The 20,000-nt window shown below is 39.9% G+C and overlaps 2 protein-coding genes across 2 annotated transcripts; both read right to left on the bottom strand.

Moving 5' to 3' along the window:
- Positions 1-764: 764 nt before the first annotated feature.
- LOC134176455 (cathepsin L-like) lies at positions 765-4,830 on the bottom strand. Its single transcript, XM_062643125.1, has 6 exons — positions 4,710-4,830; positions 3,075-3,301; positions 2,712-2,810; positions 2,440-2,661; positions 2,315-2,381; positions 765-916 (listed from the first exon to the last, which is right to left on the bottom strand). The coding sequence occupies exons 1-6, from the start codon at positions 4,828-4,830 to the stop codon at positions 765-767; spliced, it is 888 nt and encodes a 295-aa protein (XP_062499109.1).
- A 9,189-nt stretch (positions 4,831-14,019) lies between these two features.
- On the bottom strand, positions 14,020-14,547 carry LOC134176456 (uncharacterized). Its single transcript, XM_062643126.1, has 2 exons — positions 14,379-14,547; positions 14,020-14,303 (listed from the first exon to the last, which is right to left on the bottom strand). The coding sequence occupies exons 1-2, from the start codon at positions 14,545-14,547 to the stop codon at positions 14,020-14,022; spliced, it is 453 nt and encodes a 150-aa protein (XP_062499110.1).
- Positions 14,548-20,000: the final 5,453 nt, after the last annotated feature.

Here is a 20,000-nt window from a genome sequence, read left to right on the forward strand (position 1 = left end):
TGAGTTGAGATTTCCGGAGGAGATAGTGAAGGTCGCCTCAGAGCCGTCAAGCCTTAGAGCAACTGAAAGGAAAGAGAAATAGCTGACCAGGAAATATACAAGACGATTCATGTTTAATGTTTGACCTGATTCTCTGTATAATGTAGATAATCCCACACATCTCTGTGGGTTTATAGAGTATTGGAAGAGTATTCCAAAAAGCCACAGTAGTCTGGGAAACGAATTCATGAGGAGAGAGAGAAAGAGAGAGAAAGATCATACAGTCTAGAGATAGCCTATCACAAGCTGAATGCACTGGCAACCCAATTAACGTGACTGTTGTTCACGCTATTGCATGTGATCATACAATGATCGTAATTAGCTAGAACCATTCTAATTAACACACGTTAATCAATCGTGCATTCAGCCGAGATGCAACCTGCAACGTCTCTTTTGCATGTGCACGTACGTATACAAGTATCTTTTTCCAAATGTAGTTGAGATCGGGAAAGCAAGTCTGTGTATTCGCAATTACGCCAGGAAGCTCGACTGATTGTCTGGCGGGTTAGTCCCCGCCCCACCAAATTAGACACGCGATCAAGACGAATGGGGCAAGTGGAGCAAGCAACAAATTTTAAGTTCTAACGTAAATATATTTGTCAGACGAAACACACTTAAAGTGACAGTATCTTGCATATATACGTAACAAAAATCTAAAGAAAGATTAAGTAGCTCTCATTGTTACGCAGACCACGGCTAGTGTTCCGGGTGAGGTAACGCGTCAATCAATGTGTAATGTAAGCTGCAAATGCCGTTTTAGCGATACCAAACATGTTGACGTTACGTTCAATAAGAAAGTAACCGCCGTCGCCCCAGTTGTCTCTCCAAGAATTTCTTACAATCCAAAATGGTGTGCCGCCATCACTGACTTCAAAACCTATTAGTACAACCACATGATTGATCTTCCTGTGATTGCCTCCACAGAAAATCAATATTTAATTTGAATAGAACTTTAAATTCTCTACGTTGAATAAAGGTTGAACGGACAGTGTCGATAGAGATACATCATCGTGTCGACTATGCAATCATCTGCAGTGGCAGTCGATTTTCCTATTTTAAGCCCACCTGTATAACGACCGTAAATGGACCTCTTAATAACATAGCAGTCGGTAGTGTCGTCGTTTGATTTTGCATTTAAACAGCAGCATTAACATGTTAGTTATTTAGGTCGGTTGTTGGACCTTGAAAGGAGACTTTTCTAAGCGATTTTTCGTTAAATCACAAAGATGTCTGCATTGGGATGTGGATTGCAATATTCTTGTGTGTTATTGCGAACGGACAGACAGACAAACAGGCAGACAGGCAGACATGTAAACAGACAGACAGACAGAGAGACAGATAGAGTGACAGACAAACAGACAGTGATGTATAATAGTTCCATGTTTGAAAATATATGACAGACAGACAGACAGACAGAGACAGATAGACAGACATGTAGACAAACAGGCAGGCAGACATGTAGACAGACAAGCAGACAGACATATAGACAGACAGACACACCGACAGACAAAGAAGCAGACTGACAGACAGCTATATGTATAATATATTTGTATTTGGACAAACAGACAGACGGACGGACGGACAGATTAGCCTTTTATAAGTATGTATTATTATAAATAGTAAAGCTGCGGAAGTGGATCTGGTAGTATAAACGTTGGTAACACTGAGGTCTTTCCACATGCGCCAATCCAGAGATATATTCACGTGATAAGATAAGTAAAAATTAGTTTTTTGCAATTAGGAAATATTGATGCGTGGTAAGCAAGGTAAAGTGTTCTATTGAAAGTTATTCAGTATACTAAAGAAAAGTAATTTGGAATGAAAACACAACACCAGAGGAATTAAAATAAATAACGCAGATAGGTTACTGCAAATACATTAGCAAGGTATTACATGTGTATGTTAACCTAGTGTGGCAAATACATACATAAATAACGTGGTTTATGTATAAATATATATCTATACGATTCATCATTTAGTTACGTAATTAGAATGGAGAAAAGTCAGATTGAAAAGAAAGAAAATTGAAACATCAAACTTGCTCATTGTTTCTATTTGAAGTACAGAAACATATACTGACGTAACAGGGGCAATTACATTGAAGGAAAACTAATAGACGTTAACCTCACGCAAAACACAAAAAAGGTTATTTGAGCAAACAAAACTGATGTCCGGATAGCGTTCTGGTTCACTTCTGTACAAACGCTGCGAACGCCCATTCGGCTATGCCGCACATGTCGACGTTGCGGCTCAATAAGAAAATATCCTTCATTACCCCCAATCGTCACTTCACGAATTTCTCGCAATCCAATAGGGAATCCCAGATTTATTGACTCCAAATCCTGTGAGCACAACACAATGAGTGATGCGTCTGTGGTTGCTCCCATATTAGCTCAGTACTGTATGCAAGTAAAATTGAAGGTTTACGGCGTTTAGGCACGCCGTTATCGGTCCTTTGGGATAGAGATAGACCATCATGTCATTTTCGTCGTCTGCAGTAGGTTGAGTGGACATCGTGATATGAAAAAGCCCAGTAATACTTGCGTGAATTCGAGTGTGATTGAAAGAGCAGCTCCTCGTTTGATTATCTGTTCCTGACAGGTAAGGATATCGAACCTCGGTCTGTATGCCACATGCATCTAAGACATGGCCCATTGCCTTGTATTGCATACCTCCATTGCAACCGCTGAAGTTTGATCGCATGACACAAGCTGTTGCGTCGAGAGCTCGATGAGCGGTTTGCGAACTTGCAGAGCATAAGCACTTTCTATCTAAGCGACAGAAGCGAATGCACAGGACGAGCCACATTTTTCCTGATCTTTGAGTTTGGAAACGATTTGAGGAGACCGTTGTCTCCAATCGAAACTAATTATATATATATATATATATATATATATATATATATATATATATATATATATATATATATATGTATGTATCTATGAGCAGCGATTTTTGTCACAGAATAACAATCGCCTTGGTGATGTTTACCATCCCAACTTTTTGTTTGGACGTCCTGCCTATTTTGACATTACCATCCGTAACACAGTCCGATTGAAATTTGTTGCCAACAGCGCAAATGCTGCTGGTTCAGCTGCAGAAACAGGTGAACATGAAAAAGATCTCAAGTACGAAGAAGTAGTCGATGACAGTGGTGCCTTGTTCTTTCCACTATTAGTGGAAACGTATGGTTGTTGTACTCCTTCTAGTCTGGGTACTATTAAAACTATTGCGTCTAAAGTAGTGACTGCGACTAGTATTCCTTTTACACAAGCGTATTATAATTTAATGCAACAACTGTCTGCTAATTTGTGGAAATTTAATGCTCGCATGAGACAAAGTAGATTAATGTTAGATGCTGATGTAATTGCTTGGGATTCGCCGGTTTTGCCTGTTAGCAGTTTTTTGTTAAAATATAATACTATTTCTATATGTAAAATAAATACATACATATAATTCGAAAGGCTAAATGTAACATGTATGTGACGTCATTTGTCCATTTTGGTGTATTACGCACTGTCCACTTCCGTAGAAGGCTACGAGCCTGAAGTTTTATCATTACGTGAATCTGCACGTTTTTGTGTCATTTTTATGTGCGTTTGTGATCGTACATATCTCCAATACGGTGTTTCGAAGCTCCACAATCTTGCGCACACGCCGATCTCATAGTTATATAAAACCAGTGAAAGCGTCCGCTGTTTCTAAACTTTTGCCATTTAAACGTACTCCCGATCTCGAATTTTTGTAGAAGACTCATCAAATCTCTACCGAATCAAAAATGTATACTTAAACACATATTGTTATAATTGCAATATTGTTGTTATCTGATATATGTAAAAGCTCGAATAGTGTGTGTGTGTGTGTGTGTGTGTGTGTGTGTGTGTGTGTGTGAGTGTGTGTGTGTGTGTGTGTGTGAGTGTGTGTGTGTGTGTGTGTGTGTGTGTGTGTGTGTGTCTGTGGGTGTGTGTGTGTGTGTGTGTGTGTGTGTGTGTGTGTGTGTGTGTGTGTGTGTGTGTCTGTGTGTGTGTGTGTGTGTGTGTGTGTGTGTGTGTGTGTGTATGTGTGTGTGTGTGTAGTTTCTTTTACTATGGAAGGCTTCAATGTTCAAGGTTCAAGGTGTGTGTGTACGTGTGTGTGCGTGTGTGTGTGTGTGTGTGTGTGTGTGTGTGTGTGTGTGTGTGTCTGTGTGTGTGTGTGTGTGTGTGTGTTCGCGATAAGCGGCCACAGGTTTTTTCGTTGGCAACCGAAATCGGCACGGACACTCGGCACGCAAAGGAAAAGGTTTGCGTAAAAATTCAAAACTTGGCACAATGTTCCTTATTTAGGGTTCGACCCCCGCGTAAAATATCTCACGGTCAGACTGAGTCGTCCGTCAGAACCCTACAATATCTTGCTGGTACGAAAGACGGGCAATGTATGTAGTTACTAGTATTGTTAAAATTAGAGAGACAGTGTTGCTTACCACATTGTGGACTGTTCCTTTGTTGACAACAACACGGGTTGTTACAATGTGTCGTCAATTCAAAGCTTTGGATTCCAAGGTTGCTGCAAGTGTCCGCAGACGACTGATATTGCCATGCAACACACACTTGTTTGTCAGTAATTTTGTGCACAGTCTCGTGGGTGCCCCTGAACGGTGGCAGAAGAATTCTACTGGAAATGAGCCGTACTGACGAAGTATCGATGCAATCGATGACGAGTAGAGTCCTTCTCCTTCCAAACGCCAAACGCTGCGCTGTTGAGTGGATACTCGATCACATGCTTTGCTTTCGCAGGTACAGAATGAGACATTTAAGGGTCGCACATTGTACCGATTGACTCCGCTGGCGCACAACTTGGAGCAAGTCGTGTCCGACAGAGCGTTATTAAGAATGCCTTTGGAATTATGACAACAATGTTCAGAAATTTTTGAAGATCAATAATTGCTGCACAAGAAAGACAACAAGTATTACAAAATCAGTTTGTTGTTTACAAAACTACATAAGACGTTGTGAAATGTACAATTCAACTTCTATCAGACATAATGCCCTTCTGGATACGCGGTGCTGGAAGTTAATCATGGCAATGGCATTCATGCCGATTGGAGAGCATAGAAGCACCAGGTGGACTGCAAAATATACATGATGTTGGAAGCAAAACTTTTTTCTAATCAGCTGCTGAAGTGCGAGACTGTGTGATGAACTTCCTTACTTCTCCAGAAAGAACGATTTATTGGCAGTACAACCATTTTCGTTACTGTGGCGTCCAACGGCAGCAATAGCATGTTACATTTCTAGTGGTGTTGGTTGTATTTAGTTAATTTAAGGTTGGTAACCTGGCCTTTGAATACAACAACTATGTAAACGTTACTAATTAGGCGTTGTTTCGAATATTTCAATATATTGATCAGCAATTAAACTGAAGTATGTCGTACTATTCTCAATATTCTCAATACCCGATGTGTTCAACAGGAAATCGGTTCAACAGGATGCTGAACAGGGAACTGTATCTCATAAAAAATCTTTTGAATTCCCAGCTTTGCAACGACTCTCTGCTAAGGTTCCATTCTTCTTAGTGATGCAGTAACACTTCTTGCATACAGATATGATTCATCTTCCTCGTGTTCCCTTGTTTGTTCTATCTTATCCAATTTCTTCAATTGCTTCAAGAACTCTAATTGTATTACATGAGCAGTTGTATCGTGGTCTGAACATTTGGTTTAGTAAACCTTACACACCTCACATATGATTCAAAGAAGAAATCGTAGGAATTGGCGGCTGCGTGACAAACCTGTTATCAATTGCCGCACTAAAACACAGCGACGCACATGCACAACCATTTCAGCAACAAAGAGGCAGGGATTAACTCACTGCAAGAACAAAAACGAGCTATGTCAAGCAAAAGTCTCTGCCAAATAGTTGGCGTTCATGTTCACTTCGTAGCGATCGCTGCATACGCGTACTCCGCTATGCCGCACATGTTGACGTTGCGTTCGATGAGAAAGTATCCACCGTCGCCCCAATCTTTTCCCCACGAATTTCTCGCAACCCAAAATGGAACTCCGGATTCGCTAACTCCAAAGCCCGTCAGAACAACACAGTGGGTGATATCTCTGTAATTGCTCCCACAGTAGCTCAGTATCTTATAATGCGAATAGAACTGAAGGTTTCCAGCATTGAAGCACACCGTTATCGGTCCCTTTCGATAGAGGTAGACCATCATATCATACTCGTCGTCTGCAGTCGGAGTTTTTGACGTCACGTGCAGATAACCTGTAATACTTGCGTGAATTCGATTCGATATGAACTCGCAGCTCCTCGTTTTATCATCCGTTCCCGAGAGGTAGGGATATCGCGCCTCGGTTTGTATGCCACCCGCCTTTATGACATAACTCATTGCTTTGTGTGGCATACCTCCGTCGCAACCGTTCGACTCTTTATCGCAGGATACGACTTGTTGCGTTGATAGTTCGATGAGCGGTTTACGAGCTTGTAAAGCATAAGCGCTCTCGATCTGAGCGACGGCAGCAAATGCCCAGCATGAGCCACATTTACCTTGGTCTTTGACTTTAGAAACAATTGGAGGATATCGATCTCTCCAGTCAAAACATTTAGGTATCGGACCAACCGAGTCGACGGGGTAAGTGTATGATCTCTTGTGTCTATTATCTTTCTCGAGTGTTGAGTTTTTGATGCCATCAGTCACAGAGCTAGACATCAAGTAAGCATTCGCAAACTCGTCTTCCGATATGTCGAAGAATTTGTTAATTCCGTAAGGTGAAAATCGATCAGCAGAGTTTAGAATTTCGATCTTTTTCAAGTTGATATGGAAGATCGACGCTTTCCGGTTACGTTCTTGTCCTGAAGAATACACCTTGTTGTACTCTGTTGTAAACTCGATAAATTGCTGCATATCTCTGTCATGAGCTATAGTGATAACAAAAATTACGAATTTTGGAACTATGCATATACATGGGCATAGTTTTTTAATACTTACGAAAACATATAACTCCAACATCACTACCATGAGTGCAGTTCTTGTCTACTTCTGGCGTTGTAGGACAAGACCCGGAGGTGAATTTGCCAGACTTTATGCAATTATTAGCCATCATACGTATAGGTCCTTTACCTTTACTAAAGTAGGCATATGGAAAGGCTTCTACGGCACCAGGGTAACCAAGATGATTACAGATTGCGTTTGCACTTTCTATGCTAAAATTGAAATCACAAATTGTATTCCACAATCCATTAGCCTTGATCTCAACGCGTCCTTCAGATAGACTGTATCCGTCTGCAAGCTGGATAACTTTGTTAGCTTTCTGACTTTGCTGCAATATTAGATTTTTCGAATGCGATTCGTTTGCTGTCAGATTACAAAGAGCTACGTTAACAACAGCAACGTACATAAATTCAATGTCACATATTTTACTATTTCTTCTGCCTCTGGCAGGATCATGAGCTCCAGATACTTTATGGTAGTCGTACGCCAATGACCAAACTAATGCAGTAATACAAAACATTTTATTTTATTATATGCAATCCTAGTCAGTAACGAATGCTGCGTTTAGTTCTTATTCAATTTCATGACACAAAATTTGAATCAACAGATGGAATTGAAACTGTACATTTAAACTATTATCGTTTATCTTTTAAGGTGACAAGAAATTAATTAAGACAAAATTTAGTTTTTACTCTATGCAAATCATAGCACTGCTTTTTAGAATTCTAAATAATTGCTAAAGTTATTTGCTAAAATTGTGCAGAACAGTAACAAATTAAATTTGATTATTATATGCATTTGTTTTTTAATTTTATTTAGGATTATTAATTCTTGGACATATAATAAAATATTACGTGTAGGCAAGCATTCGACGCCAGCGTCTCTTTCGTGCTTGCAATTGTGGACTCCCCAACCATTGAAAGGGCAATCCTGGAGCCTCATCTCGTTGCCCTGACACGCAACGTGTGACATCCAAATGTGGTAATGTCTACTCTGCCCGAACCAAGCAGCCTTTCGAAAACTCTTCGCCTCTTTGTATCCCAACTGACGGCAAACAGCGTGAGCGTCGTTCCAACTCCACCACTCGTCGCATACCGAGCCCCACAGCCCGTTGATAAATATCTCCACTCTGCCTTTGTGAGCAGCTCCTCCGTCAACCAACCGAATAGGAAGCGTCTTGGCTATGCATCAAAACAAGACATGTATTTATCACCTGTACAACTAAAACAAGTAAAGCTTAAGACAAACACGTACTAATCGTGTGGAAGGAAAAGCACATTTAACGTAAGTCATATATGTGGAAGAACCGATTCGGCTAGTCTGGCTATTAATAGGCCATGGCCAGAAAACTTACCCAATCTTTGTCAGGCAGCCATTAGCGTATGCTTCCCGTTCGAGAATGATCAAATAAGTAATATATATATATATATATATATATATATATATATATATATATATATATATATATATATATATATATAATCATATGTTTTTAGGACTGCTTTAATACATGAGTTTCTCGCAGCTACAGATTGCCATTACTTTGTGTTAGGTGGCAAATGGCTTGCTCATGAGATACTTAATGAAATGTCTGTGCCTATTCATATTCTCAGCTGCTGTTGGTCTAAAAGAGATCAAGTACACACCCTCAATAGATGATACTGGATTCAAGAAACGTCAACGTTCAACACCAAAGACCAACTTGAAAGAACTCTCCTTTTTTCTATGCTTTCAACATCTTTTTTCCACTAAAATTCTCTTAATAACTATTCCTTTAGACTATGATAGGTTAAACAGTTCTGTCTATTGTATTGCACATTGTATTGTATGTATTTCAGTATCAGATATTCTAAGTCATGAACTTGCCGTAGTGCACATGTTAAATCGTGGAGTCAGTGTAGGAAAGATAAAGAACTGTTTAGCGCGCGTTAGTCGACTAAGCATTGTACGTAAACACGCGTAAGTCTGGCTTGACTGTGGACTGTCCTGCCTTTGCTTATCACGTGCTCAGCAGACATATGCAGTGCAGCGTAATACCTGCTGAAGAGCAGACAAGCCCAACGTCTTTGCTGTGATCACAGTTGTGAGATCCCCAGTGTAGACCAACTCTAAACGGAAAGACGGAACCGCCTTTATTGCAATCAGCAAGTCGGGTTAAAACTTTGTCTCCATTGCGTTCCATTAGGTTGTTGTCGCTGCCAGGGCATTCGACGTCATCCATCCAAATCGGACCGTTGGAGCTACCGTATCGACCTGAATAGCTTGTGTATCCCGTATATCCGAGTTGACTGCATGCCACGAGAGCCTCGGAAGGACCAAAATGATCTTTACATACCGTTCCCCATTGATTTCTTGCGAATATTTCTAACCTCCCTCGGTATGGTTTACCTCCATCAACCAATCTCACAGGAAATTGAGCTGCAGGAAAACGCAAAATTAATTAATGTCAGCATGCGCGCTGTAACTATACACTACACACGCACGCGCGCACACATACACACAAACACACAAACACACACACACTTACATACACACACTTACACACACAACACACACACACTTACACGCACACACTCACATACACACGCGTACATACACACACACAAACACACTCACTCACATACACACACACACACACACACACACACACACACACACACACACACGCATGCACACACACACTCACACACACACATGATCACACACACACACACACACACTCACACTCTCTCTCACACACACACACACACACACACACAAGCACACACACACACACACAAGCACACACACTCACAAACGCACACACAAACACACGCACACACACGCACGCACACACACACACACGCACACACAAACACACACACACACACACGCACACACACACACACACACACACACACACACACACACACTCACACACGCACACACACACACACACACACACACACACACACACACACATACACACACACACACACATGTATTCAATAATGCTGTACTGGCTATAGTACCTACATGCAGCAATATTATTTGTAGAGTTTTTTGCCAATATATATATATATATAAACGGAAATTTTTTCTGTTAGCAAAACTCACTTTTTTCAATTATTAGGCTATTCTTTTCTCTGCATGAAATGCATGGATCACAGACCACGCTGGTATCCTTTGAATGAGTACAGTCGTGCCTCCCCCATCCGTTGAATTTACAGTCTTGAAGGATAGTCTCAGATCCAGTGCACGTCAAGTTGTCCATATTTATATTACCCTTTCCTACGCCATGCAATCCTTTTGCCAATCCATATGTTAATGCCCTTGCGTAGCCCAGTTGATGGCAGGCAACGTGAGCTTCTCGAAGGCCAAAATTATTCTGACAAACTGTTCCCCAGGAACCGTTGTAATAGAGTTCAATTCTTCCCTCAAACTTGGTTATGCCGTTAACCAATCGTATAGGAGCAGTTCTATCTTTGAAGACAAAAGCAGCAGCGTTAGACTATTATGAAAATGTGACAGTAAAACTTTAATATCAAGATAGTATAACAATAATCCTGTAAGACGCATTTAAAGAAACATTTAAAAATTGTAATAAAGTTACTCAACTTGGGCACAAGTAATATAAAATAAAAACAGTAGATCTCAAAAAGCTTTCAGAACTAAAACATAATTATGAAACTGAAGCAAGCATTGACATACCAAATTGGATTGCAGCCTGACTTTTCATAGTTGTCGTGTAATCAAGCTCTACTTGCTATATGTGACAAATTAAATTTATTGATTAAGAAATATTTACATTCATTAGTCTAAATTTTGGAAAGTCTGTTATGACACCTTATCTAGCGTCTAAAGCCACAACTGCTTATATTGGGACCACGCATGACTTTCCCTGCAGGCCCACGCGTAGCGACGATACATGTTTCTATATAGTCAGTCTAAATTAAATGAATTTGATGTCGACAAGCAGTCTGGCTTCCTAGCCATGAAGGCCTGACGACGCAGCTGGCTGATGCGAGTTGCTATAGTTGGTTCCCTGCTTTAAATAGTTAAGGGCCACTTGTAACTGCCATAACTGGTTCCTCCGGACCTTTTGTGGTTTGCCCTGCATTGCCGCAAGTGGTCTCGGACACTAACCCTAACCATAACCCTATCTCTCGACTATTCATGGCTGGGAATAGTTGTCGCGTGACAGTCCAGTTACAGCTGTTACACGTAACACAACCAGAGATGCCTGGAGTACCGGAAGAGACGGCTGGATGCTGTTGTGATGATGCATCACAACTCATTAAACGCCTCGAAACGTGTCCTATTATCATTGTCTCTATAGTACTTTTCGGTAGGTATACAAGGAAACGTCGAAATCGCCAGCACTTGCACAGTATATATCATTCAAAGCCTTTGCAGTCTTCTTTGCGTCGGTTTTGGGAGGGGCTAAGTCGCACTTGCGAAATTAATGACACTTTTGAAACAGATTGAGACATGATGCTCAAGCATGATTATTGTCACACATGCACTGTACATGCTCCCAGGCGTCGATTTCCTGTGATTAGAAGTGGCTAGCTCGCTTGAAGGGCGGGTTTATATGAAGGGTTCCCTGGCAGCCTGCTCGTGTGCTATTTCTCAGACAAATCTTTCTAGACGAAAAAATGCGTGTACATGGTGTGTGTGTGTGTGTGTGTGTGTGTGTGTGTGTGTGTGTGTGTGTGTGTGTGTGTGTGTGTGTGTGTGTGTGTGTGTGTGTGTGTGTGTGTGTGTGTGTGTGTGAATGTGTGTGCATGTATGTCTTGCTTTAAAAGTATAATTCTCTCTGTCTAAACCTTAGTATAGGACCATAGCTACTGTCATTTACAAGACATGGACAGGCTTAGCTATAGAATACAGGTGACGACTGGAAAGACTCAGCACAAGAACCTACTGATTTCATCTAGCTGTTTTAGCGCGTAGTCTTATTTCTTATTTTGAAGTCATTGCATGACCTACAAGATTATGTGTTTGCTTAAGATAATTAATTGATTAACGTACGGCTTGCTACAATCTGGGCATCAAACGAGAGGTTTAAGACCTCCACTTTAAGCTCAATTTGATTGTCATTAGTACTAAATTATATTTTTCTAACTTTTTGTATATGAATGCAATTACTTTTAAACATCCAAATTCTAGCAGTTACCTATATTTTTTTGCAAAAAGAAATGTATTTTTGTCTATGTTTACGTATACATAATATATATAATATATAGATATATTTATCTATATACAAAATTTATGGCTGTACAGTGTGTCTTATTCTCATTTTATTGACCTTATGATCACAAAAGAAAACAACAATTTGTATATCTAGATGTCGCACAAAGTTACAAAGCAATTAATTGATATTCTGAAAATTGAAGCAGCTTCTCTACTCTGGACATTTAGTATGTCGTTATTGAAAGATGTTTTTTACTGACGCATGTTTATAGCTTGGTTGTTGCATGCACTTGAAACTGATGTCTAGTGCTCATTGTTTGTAGTAACCATAGCCTCCTTCAAATCTTTTTAAACCACTTTCCAAATTTTATCACCACCAAGATATTGCATGCTCAATGTCATGCATCTTACAAACTTCTAAGTTTATAGTACTTAGTTTTCAAATTATGTATGATGCACTCTATATTTGCTATCGAGCTTGAATTTTAACTGTAGTTCAACTACCCAGCTAAGAATTCGTTCTATACCTGGTATTGGCACGTGATTTATTTCTATTTCACAGATTGGTAGATTGGCCGGTACGACGATATCAACAACTCTGGATTGTTTTCCCGGGCACTGATACTCTATAGGATTGACACCTTGTAGAGTTTGTGCGTAGCAACGGGCCTGTGGAAAGTGCCTATCTCCGTGGCATCGATCTATCTCCTGAATCGCTACGCCAGGAATATAGCCTATATTTGAGTTGCCAGTCATGATCTCAACAGTGAAAACAGCGCGACAATTGAATAGCGTAAACGTGAGATTTACTGTAGAGGCTATTGAGACTGCAGGTCGTGGCCAAATGCACGTGTTAGGGTCTCCATCGACAGCCCGTCGCAACGTGTACGAGTTGAGATTTCCAGAGGAGATAGTGAAGGTCGCCTCAGATCCGTCAAGCCTTAGAGCAACTGAAATGAAGAGTAATAGTTGACCAAGAATGATACGAAACGATTCATGTTTGTTATTTGACCTTGTTTTCTGTATATTGTGGATGATCCCATGCATCTTTGTAGGTTTGTAGAGTAATGGAAGAATATTCCAAAAAGCCACAATAGTCTGGGAAACGAATTCATGAGGAGAGAGAGAGAGATCCCACAGACTAGAGATAGCCTATCACGAGCTGAATGCACGAGCAACCCAATTAACGTGACTGATATTCACACTGTTGCATGTGATCATAGAATGATCGTATTTAGAGCCTTTCTATGGCGTGCCATTTGTGTCAAAAGTGGACAATGAGATGAGGCGATGAGACAATGCGATTAGACCATGCGATGAGACCATGCGATGAGACCATGCGATGAGGCGATGAGATGGGACGTGTAACGTCTTCTTGTGCATGTGCTCGTATACAAGAATATTTTTTAGAATGTAATTGAGATCGGGAAAGCAATTCAGTGATTCGCAATTACGTCAGGAAGCTCTACTGATTGTCTGACGAGATAGTCCCCGCCCCATCAAAACTACACGCATGATCAAGACGCATGGCACAAGTGGCGACAACACCAAATTTTAAGTTCTAACGTAAAGTCATTTGTCAGACGAAACACACTTAAACTGACTGTTTCATTTATTACATATATATGTAACGAAAATCTTAAGAAAAATTAAGTAGCTTCAGTTTTTACGCAATCCATGGCTAGTGTCCCAGACGGTCTAACATGTCAATCACGGTGTGATGTAAGCTGTAAATGCTCTTTCAGCAATTGCGCACATGTTGACGTTACATTCAATAAGGAAGTAACCGCCGTCGCTCCAGTTGTTTCTCCAAGAATTTCTTACAATTTAAAATGGTGTGCCGCCATCACTCACTTCAAAACCAGTGAGTACAACCACTTGATTTGTCTTGCTGTGATTGCCTCCACAGAAACTCAGTATTTTCTTTGAGTAGAGCCTCAGATTCTCTACGCTGAGGCTGACAGCTATTGGACCGTGTCGATAGAGATACATAATCATGTCGTATTCATCATCTGCAATGGCAGTCGATTTTCCTATTTTAAGCCAATCTGTACAGCGAGCGTGAATTGAGCTCTTACTAAAGTAGGAGTCTCTAGTGGCGTCGTCTGATCCTGAAAAGTACATATAAGTACTCTACTTTTCCAAACCATCGCCTTGTAAAACATATTTTATTGCACGTTATTGACCACCACCGTTACAACCGCTAGACTCGCTATCATATGATACAACTTGTTGAGAAGACAGTTCAACAAGTTTATGAAGCCCTTGTATGGCCCATACACTATCCATCTGAACAACTGCAGCAAACTCAACATGAACCACAGTTTTCTTGATCTTTGACTTTGGTAACGACATACTGTTGTCAATTTCTCCAATCAAAACATTTAGGAATTGGACCAGTCCAGTCTACGTGATATGCAATTGATCGTTCGCTCATTTGTTCTTGGTTTAGCGTTGAGCTATTTGTAACATTGTCCATTGTTGCACTCATCATATAGAGTTTTCGAACTCGTCGGAAACTTGGTAATTCCAAACAGAGAAGACGCGTCGGCATTGTTTAGATTCTTTATCTTTTTCAAGTTGGTATGAAATATTGCTTTCCTAAGATTACGATCTTTTTCAGACACCTAGACTTTGTTGTACACGTCGGTAAAATCAACAAAGTGCTGCCTATCTCTATCATAACCTATTACACAAAAATTCAATAATTTTGTAAAAAATTGTTGAGATTGTTTGAATACTTACCAAAGCATGTAACGCCTACGTCAATACGATGAGAGCAAGTTTTCTTTACTTGCGAAGACATGAAACACGAATCAGATAGAGGAGTATCGAATGTTGATCAATGAGCGTTCATAATGCGTATTGATCCTCTTCCTTCACCAAAGCCACGTCAAATGCACTTGAGAAATTTTCTTCACAAGGCTTAATACCAATTTTCTGTTTTCTTTTCACGGTCAATAGCAATCCATGTCAGTTAGCTGTTTTTCACTTTGTTTCTGGTGGTTCTCTTGCCCATGTGATGAATCGCAAACAGCGGCAGTAGTTTTTTCAGTTGAACCACCCTGATCGAGGGACCTCTGGTTGAGCATTCTTGCAGTACTTCAGGATTTTATCGTTTTCTAGTAGAAATCCGTCGTTGCAACTGCAGGACTACAGACAAGAAGAGACAAGAGGTACCAGTTTGTTTTTCGAATCTTGTTCAAAAGCCTCGATCCTGAGCCAGCTCCATCCATGTTCGTAACTTTAAGCAACTATCTAATTTTCTGTTTTCGGCTGGCCTAGGCTTCTTCATCGATGTTTTCATCTACGTACAATATCAATAGAAAAATGTGACTCATTCTACATATAAAGAGCGACAATCACGGCACGTATACGGACAGACCACGTCAACTAGGACGTACCCAACATAGCTGGACTGCATGTGCTGTAGCTATAGGTGAAGGCTTAAATGAATCCTCTTTGCAAACGCCGCGCCAGCGAACCGCCAAACAGACTGCCGGTTAAGTCCAAGTGCCAGCATATTTGCAATTTGAACAGGATAAGCCATGATCAGAACGTCCCCTATTGATATCAAAAGTGTAGGCGTAAACGTGTTGTTACGTCGAATTTCTAATCTTTGTCTGACAAGTGCAATAAACAGTGGCGGATCTCTAAGTGATTAATAGAACGTTTCCGCGGACACACCCTTGGAGACCTGGATGACGACTGTAGTAATCGTCAGCTTGCTAAGACACGCCTTAGAACAAATTGCTGCCTAGCACAATGAAAAGTATATACACAGAACAAATCCACGAGCTCTTCGCGTTTTCAGTTGACTCTCTCTGCTTTATGCATTTAACCTTAACTAGTTATCAATTAGTAATCACAACGAAGGCGTAAGAAAACGTTTTTATAAAATCGTAGATCCGTTCTGATAACGATGAGCAGATAAAACCTTGATGTGGCAGGTACACTTCAGTTATGAGAAGCACTGCCTATAGGCAGTATCGTATCTGTCGTGATTTTCTGCCGAAATGTGGTTACTACAAATTGGTCTACTACGAGTTGAACTAGGACTGTGACATTGTTTTGTCTTAAATTTATTCAAAAGCAACACAAAGACATCTAAAAATTAAAAAAAAACAACTAAAATATAAGTTAGACAATGCTCTGATTAACATCTTGACCATATAAAATTCTAAATTGATATGAAAGACGATATATATATATATATATGCAATAATGACAGTAATTTTAGTATATGGGATGTGCCTGTGTATGTATGCATATATATATATATATATATATATATATATATATATATATATATATATATATATACATGTATGTATGTATGTATGCATCGTCTCTTACTGATTCTTCTTCTTTCTCGGAGTCAGAAAAGCACACGAAAAGAAAATGTGGATTAGAAAGATTTTCCAGACAGGCAGACAATGGATAAAATCCACGCTCTAGTCAAAAAAATGAGAATGACCGACCACAAAATTTTGTACAGGTACTCTTACCTTACTCAGAAAGGGTTGATCAATTGCTCTGCATAGTAGTTCCTACCTTCACTCGCAATCAGACGAACTGGCGACAACCGATATCTGGTTGGGAGAGACTTGCAATCACTCTTCAATAATTGGTGACTGGTGATTCAATGCAGACAATTTTGTTCATGATCATGTTGGTCGCTCTACAGTATTTGGTATAATTGGCATTACGTGTGATGCTTTAAGGAAGCCCTCTCTCCAGAGTATTTGCGAAGTCTTGCCAGTAAACTAGAGTGGAAAAAAGTCAGTGAAGCATTTGACAAAACCTGGAAACTTCCCCATTGTGTGGATCAATCGATGACAAGGACATTATGATCCAAGCGCCAAAAGGATCAGGATCTAGTTATTTACCTACAAGGAACAATTCAGTATACTACTGCTGGCTGTTAGTGGTTTAAATTATTGTTTTTTGCTAGTGGACATCGGTGATACAAGAAGACAGAGTGATGTTGGTGTTCTGAAGAACTCTTCATTTGGCAGAGCCATGGAAAGAGAAATGTTGCTATTGCCAGGTGCAGATATGCTTCCTGGCCAGACAGATTTCTTTCCATAATTCTTTGTTGAGGATGCTGCCTTCCCATTAAAGACAGACCTACTTTGACCGATTCTTGGAAAGGTTTTGCTTGAAAACAAACAAATGTTTAATTACCGTTTTATAGAACATGGGTTATTAAGAATGCCTTTTGAATCATGAAAGCAAAGTTCAGAAATTTTTGAACATTAATTATTGCTGCACCAGAAAGGCAAAAAGGATTACAAAAGCAGCTTGTTGTTTACAAAACTACGTAAGAGTTTGTGAAATGTACAATCCAACTTCTATCAGACATATTGCCCTTCTGGTTACGCGGAGCTGGCAGTTTATCATGGTAATGTCATTCTTGCCGATTGGAGAGAAGAGAAGACGCAGGTGGACTGCAAAGTATACATGATGTTGGAAGCAAAAATTTTTGCTAATCAGCTGCTGAAGTGCTAGAATTTGTGATGAACTTCCTTACTTCTCCAGAAAGAAGAATTTATTGACGATACATCGATTTTTGAAGCTGTGGCGTCTAACGGTAGCAATAGCATGTTACTTTTGTAATGGTTTTGTTCGTATTTAGTTAATTTAAGGTTGGTAACCTGGCCTTTGAATACAACAACTATGTAAACGTTACTGATTAGGCGTTGTTTCGAATATTTCAATATTTTGATTAGCAATTAAACTATGCCGCACATGTTGACGTTGCGTTCGATGAGAAAGTATCCACCGTCGCCCCAATTTCTTTCCCTCGAATTTATCGCAACCTAAAATGGAACTCCGGATTCGCTAACTCCAAAGCCCGTTAGAACAACACAGTGGGTGATATCTCTGTAATTGCTCCCACAGTAGCTCAGTATTTTATAATGCGAATAGAGCTGAAGGTTTCCGGCATTGAAGCACACCGTTATCGGTCCCTTTCGATAGAGGTAGACCATCATATCATACTCGTCGCCTGCAGTCGGAGTTTTTGACGTCACGTGTACATAACCTGTAATATTTACGTGAATTCGATTAGATATGAAATCGCAGCTCCTCGTTTTATCATCCGTTTCCAAGAGGTAGGGATATCACGCCTCGGTTTGTATGCCACGCGCGTTCAGAACGTAACTCATTGCTTTTTGTGGCATACCTCCGTCGCAACCGTTCGACTCTTCATCGCAGGATACGACTTGTTGCGTTGAGAGTTCGATGAGCGGTTTACGAGCTTGTAAAGCATAAGCGCTCTCGATCTGAGCGACGGCAGCAAATGCCCAGCACGAGCCACATTTACCTTGGTCTTTGACTTTAGAAACAATGGGAGGATATCGATCTCTCCAGTCGAAACATTTAGGTATCGGTCCAATCGAGTCGACGGGGTAAGTGTATGATCTCTTGTGTCTATTATCTTTCTCAAGTGTTGAGTTTTTGATGTCATCGGTCACAGCGCTAGACATCAAATAAGTCTTTGCAAACTCTTCTTCCGATATGTCGAAGAATTTGGTTAATTCCGTAAGGTAAAATCGATCAGCAGAGTTTAGAATTTCGGTCTTTTTCAAGTTGATATGAAAGATCGACGCTTTTCTATTACGTCCTTGTCCTAAAAAATACACTTTGTTGTACTCTGTTGTAAATTCGATGAACTGCTGCATATCTCTGTCATGAGCTATAGTGATAACAAAAATTACGAATTTTGGAACTGTGCATATACATGGGCATAGTTTTTTAATACTTACGAAAACATATAACTCCAACATCATTAGCATGAGTGCAGTTCTTGTCTACTTCTGGCGTTGTGGGACAAGACCCGGAGGTGAATTTGCCAGACTTTATGCAATTATTAGCCATCATACGTATAGGTCCTTTACCTTTACCAAAGTAGGCATATGGAAAGGCTTCTACGGCACCAGGGTAACCAAAATGATTACAGATTGCGTTTGCACTTTCTATACTGAAATTGAAATCACAAATTGTATTCCACAATCCATTAGCCTTAATCTCAACGCGTCCTTCAGACAAACTGTATCCGCCTGCAAGCCGGATAACTTTGTTAGCTTTCTGACTTTGCTGCAATAATAGATTTTTTGAATTCGATTCGTTTGCTGTCGGATTTCCAAAAAGCTAAGTTAACAACTGCAACGTACTTAAATTTAATGTCACATATTTTACTATTTCTTCTGCCTCTGACAGAATCATGAGCTCCAGATACTTTATAGTAGTCGTACGCCAATGACCAAACTAATGCAGAAATACAAAAGATATTATTTTATTATATCCAATGCTGGTCAGTAACAAATGCTGCGTTTAGTTCTTATTCAATTTCATGACACTAAATGTAAATCAGGAAAAACAATTGAAGCTGTACATTTAAATTATTGTCATTTATGTTTTAGTGTGAAAAGAAGTTAATTAAGACGAAATTAAGTTTTTACTCTATGCAAAGCATAGCACTGTTTTTCATGTATTCTAAATAATTACCTAAGTTATTTGCTAAAATTGGATAAAACAGTAACAAGTTAAATTTAATTATTAAATGCATTTGTTTTTAACTTTATTAAGAATTATTAAAGTTTGGAGATATAGTTGAATATTACGTGTAGGCAAGCATTCGACGCCAGCGTCACTTTCATGCTTGCAATTGTGGACTCCCCAACCATTGAAAGGGCAATCCTGGAGCCTCATCTCGTTGCCCTGACACGCAACGTGTGACATCCAAATGTGATAATGTCTACTCTGCCCGAACCAAGCAGCCTTTTGAAAATTCTTCGTCTCTT

This window comes from Corticium candelabrum, chromosome 2 (genome assembly GCF_963422355.1).
Source record: "Corticium candelabrum chromosome 2, ooCorCand1.1, whole genome shotgun sequence".
Taxonomy (NCBI): Eukaryota; Metazoa; Porifera; class Homoscleromorpha; order Homosclerophorida; family Plakinidae; genus Corticium; species Corticium candelabrum.

What these genes read in the sequence shown, in the direction of transcription:
- LOC134176455 (XM_062643125.1), bottom strand. Translation starts at nt 4,830, where the DNA reads ATGTCTCATTCTGTACCTGCGAAAGCAAAGCATGTGATCGAGTATCCA. An exon ending in ATTGCATCGATACTTCGTCA is followed by an intron (nt 3,302 to 4,709) that starts GTACGGCTCATT and finishes CTTGTGTAAAAG; the next exon opens with GAATACTAGTCGCAGTCACT. An exon ending in CTTCAGCGGTTGCAATGGAG is followed by an intron (nt 2,662 to 2,711) that starts GTATGCAATACA and finishes TGTGGCATACAG; the next exon opens with ACCGAGGTTCGATATCCTTA.
- LOC134176456 (XM_062643126.1), bottom strand. Translation starts at nt 14,547, where the DNA reads ATGTCGTTACCAAAGTCAAAGATCAAGAAAACTGTGGTTCATGTTGAG. An exon ending in TAGCGGTTGTAACGGTGGTG is followed by an intron (nt 14,304 to 14,378) that starts GTCAATAACGTG and finishes TGTACTTTTCAG; the next exon opens with GATCAGACGACGCCACTAGA.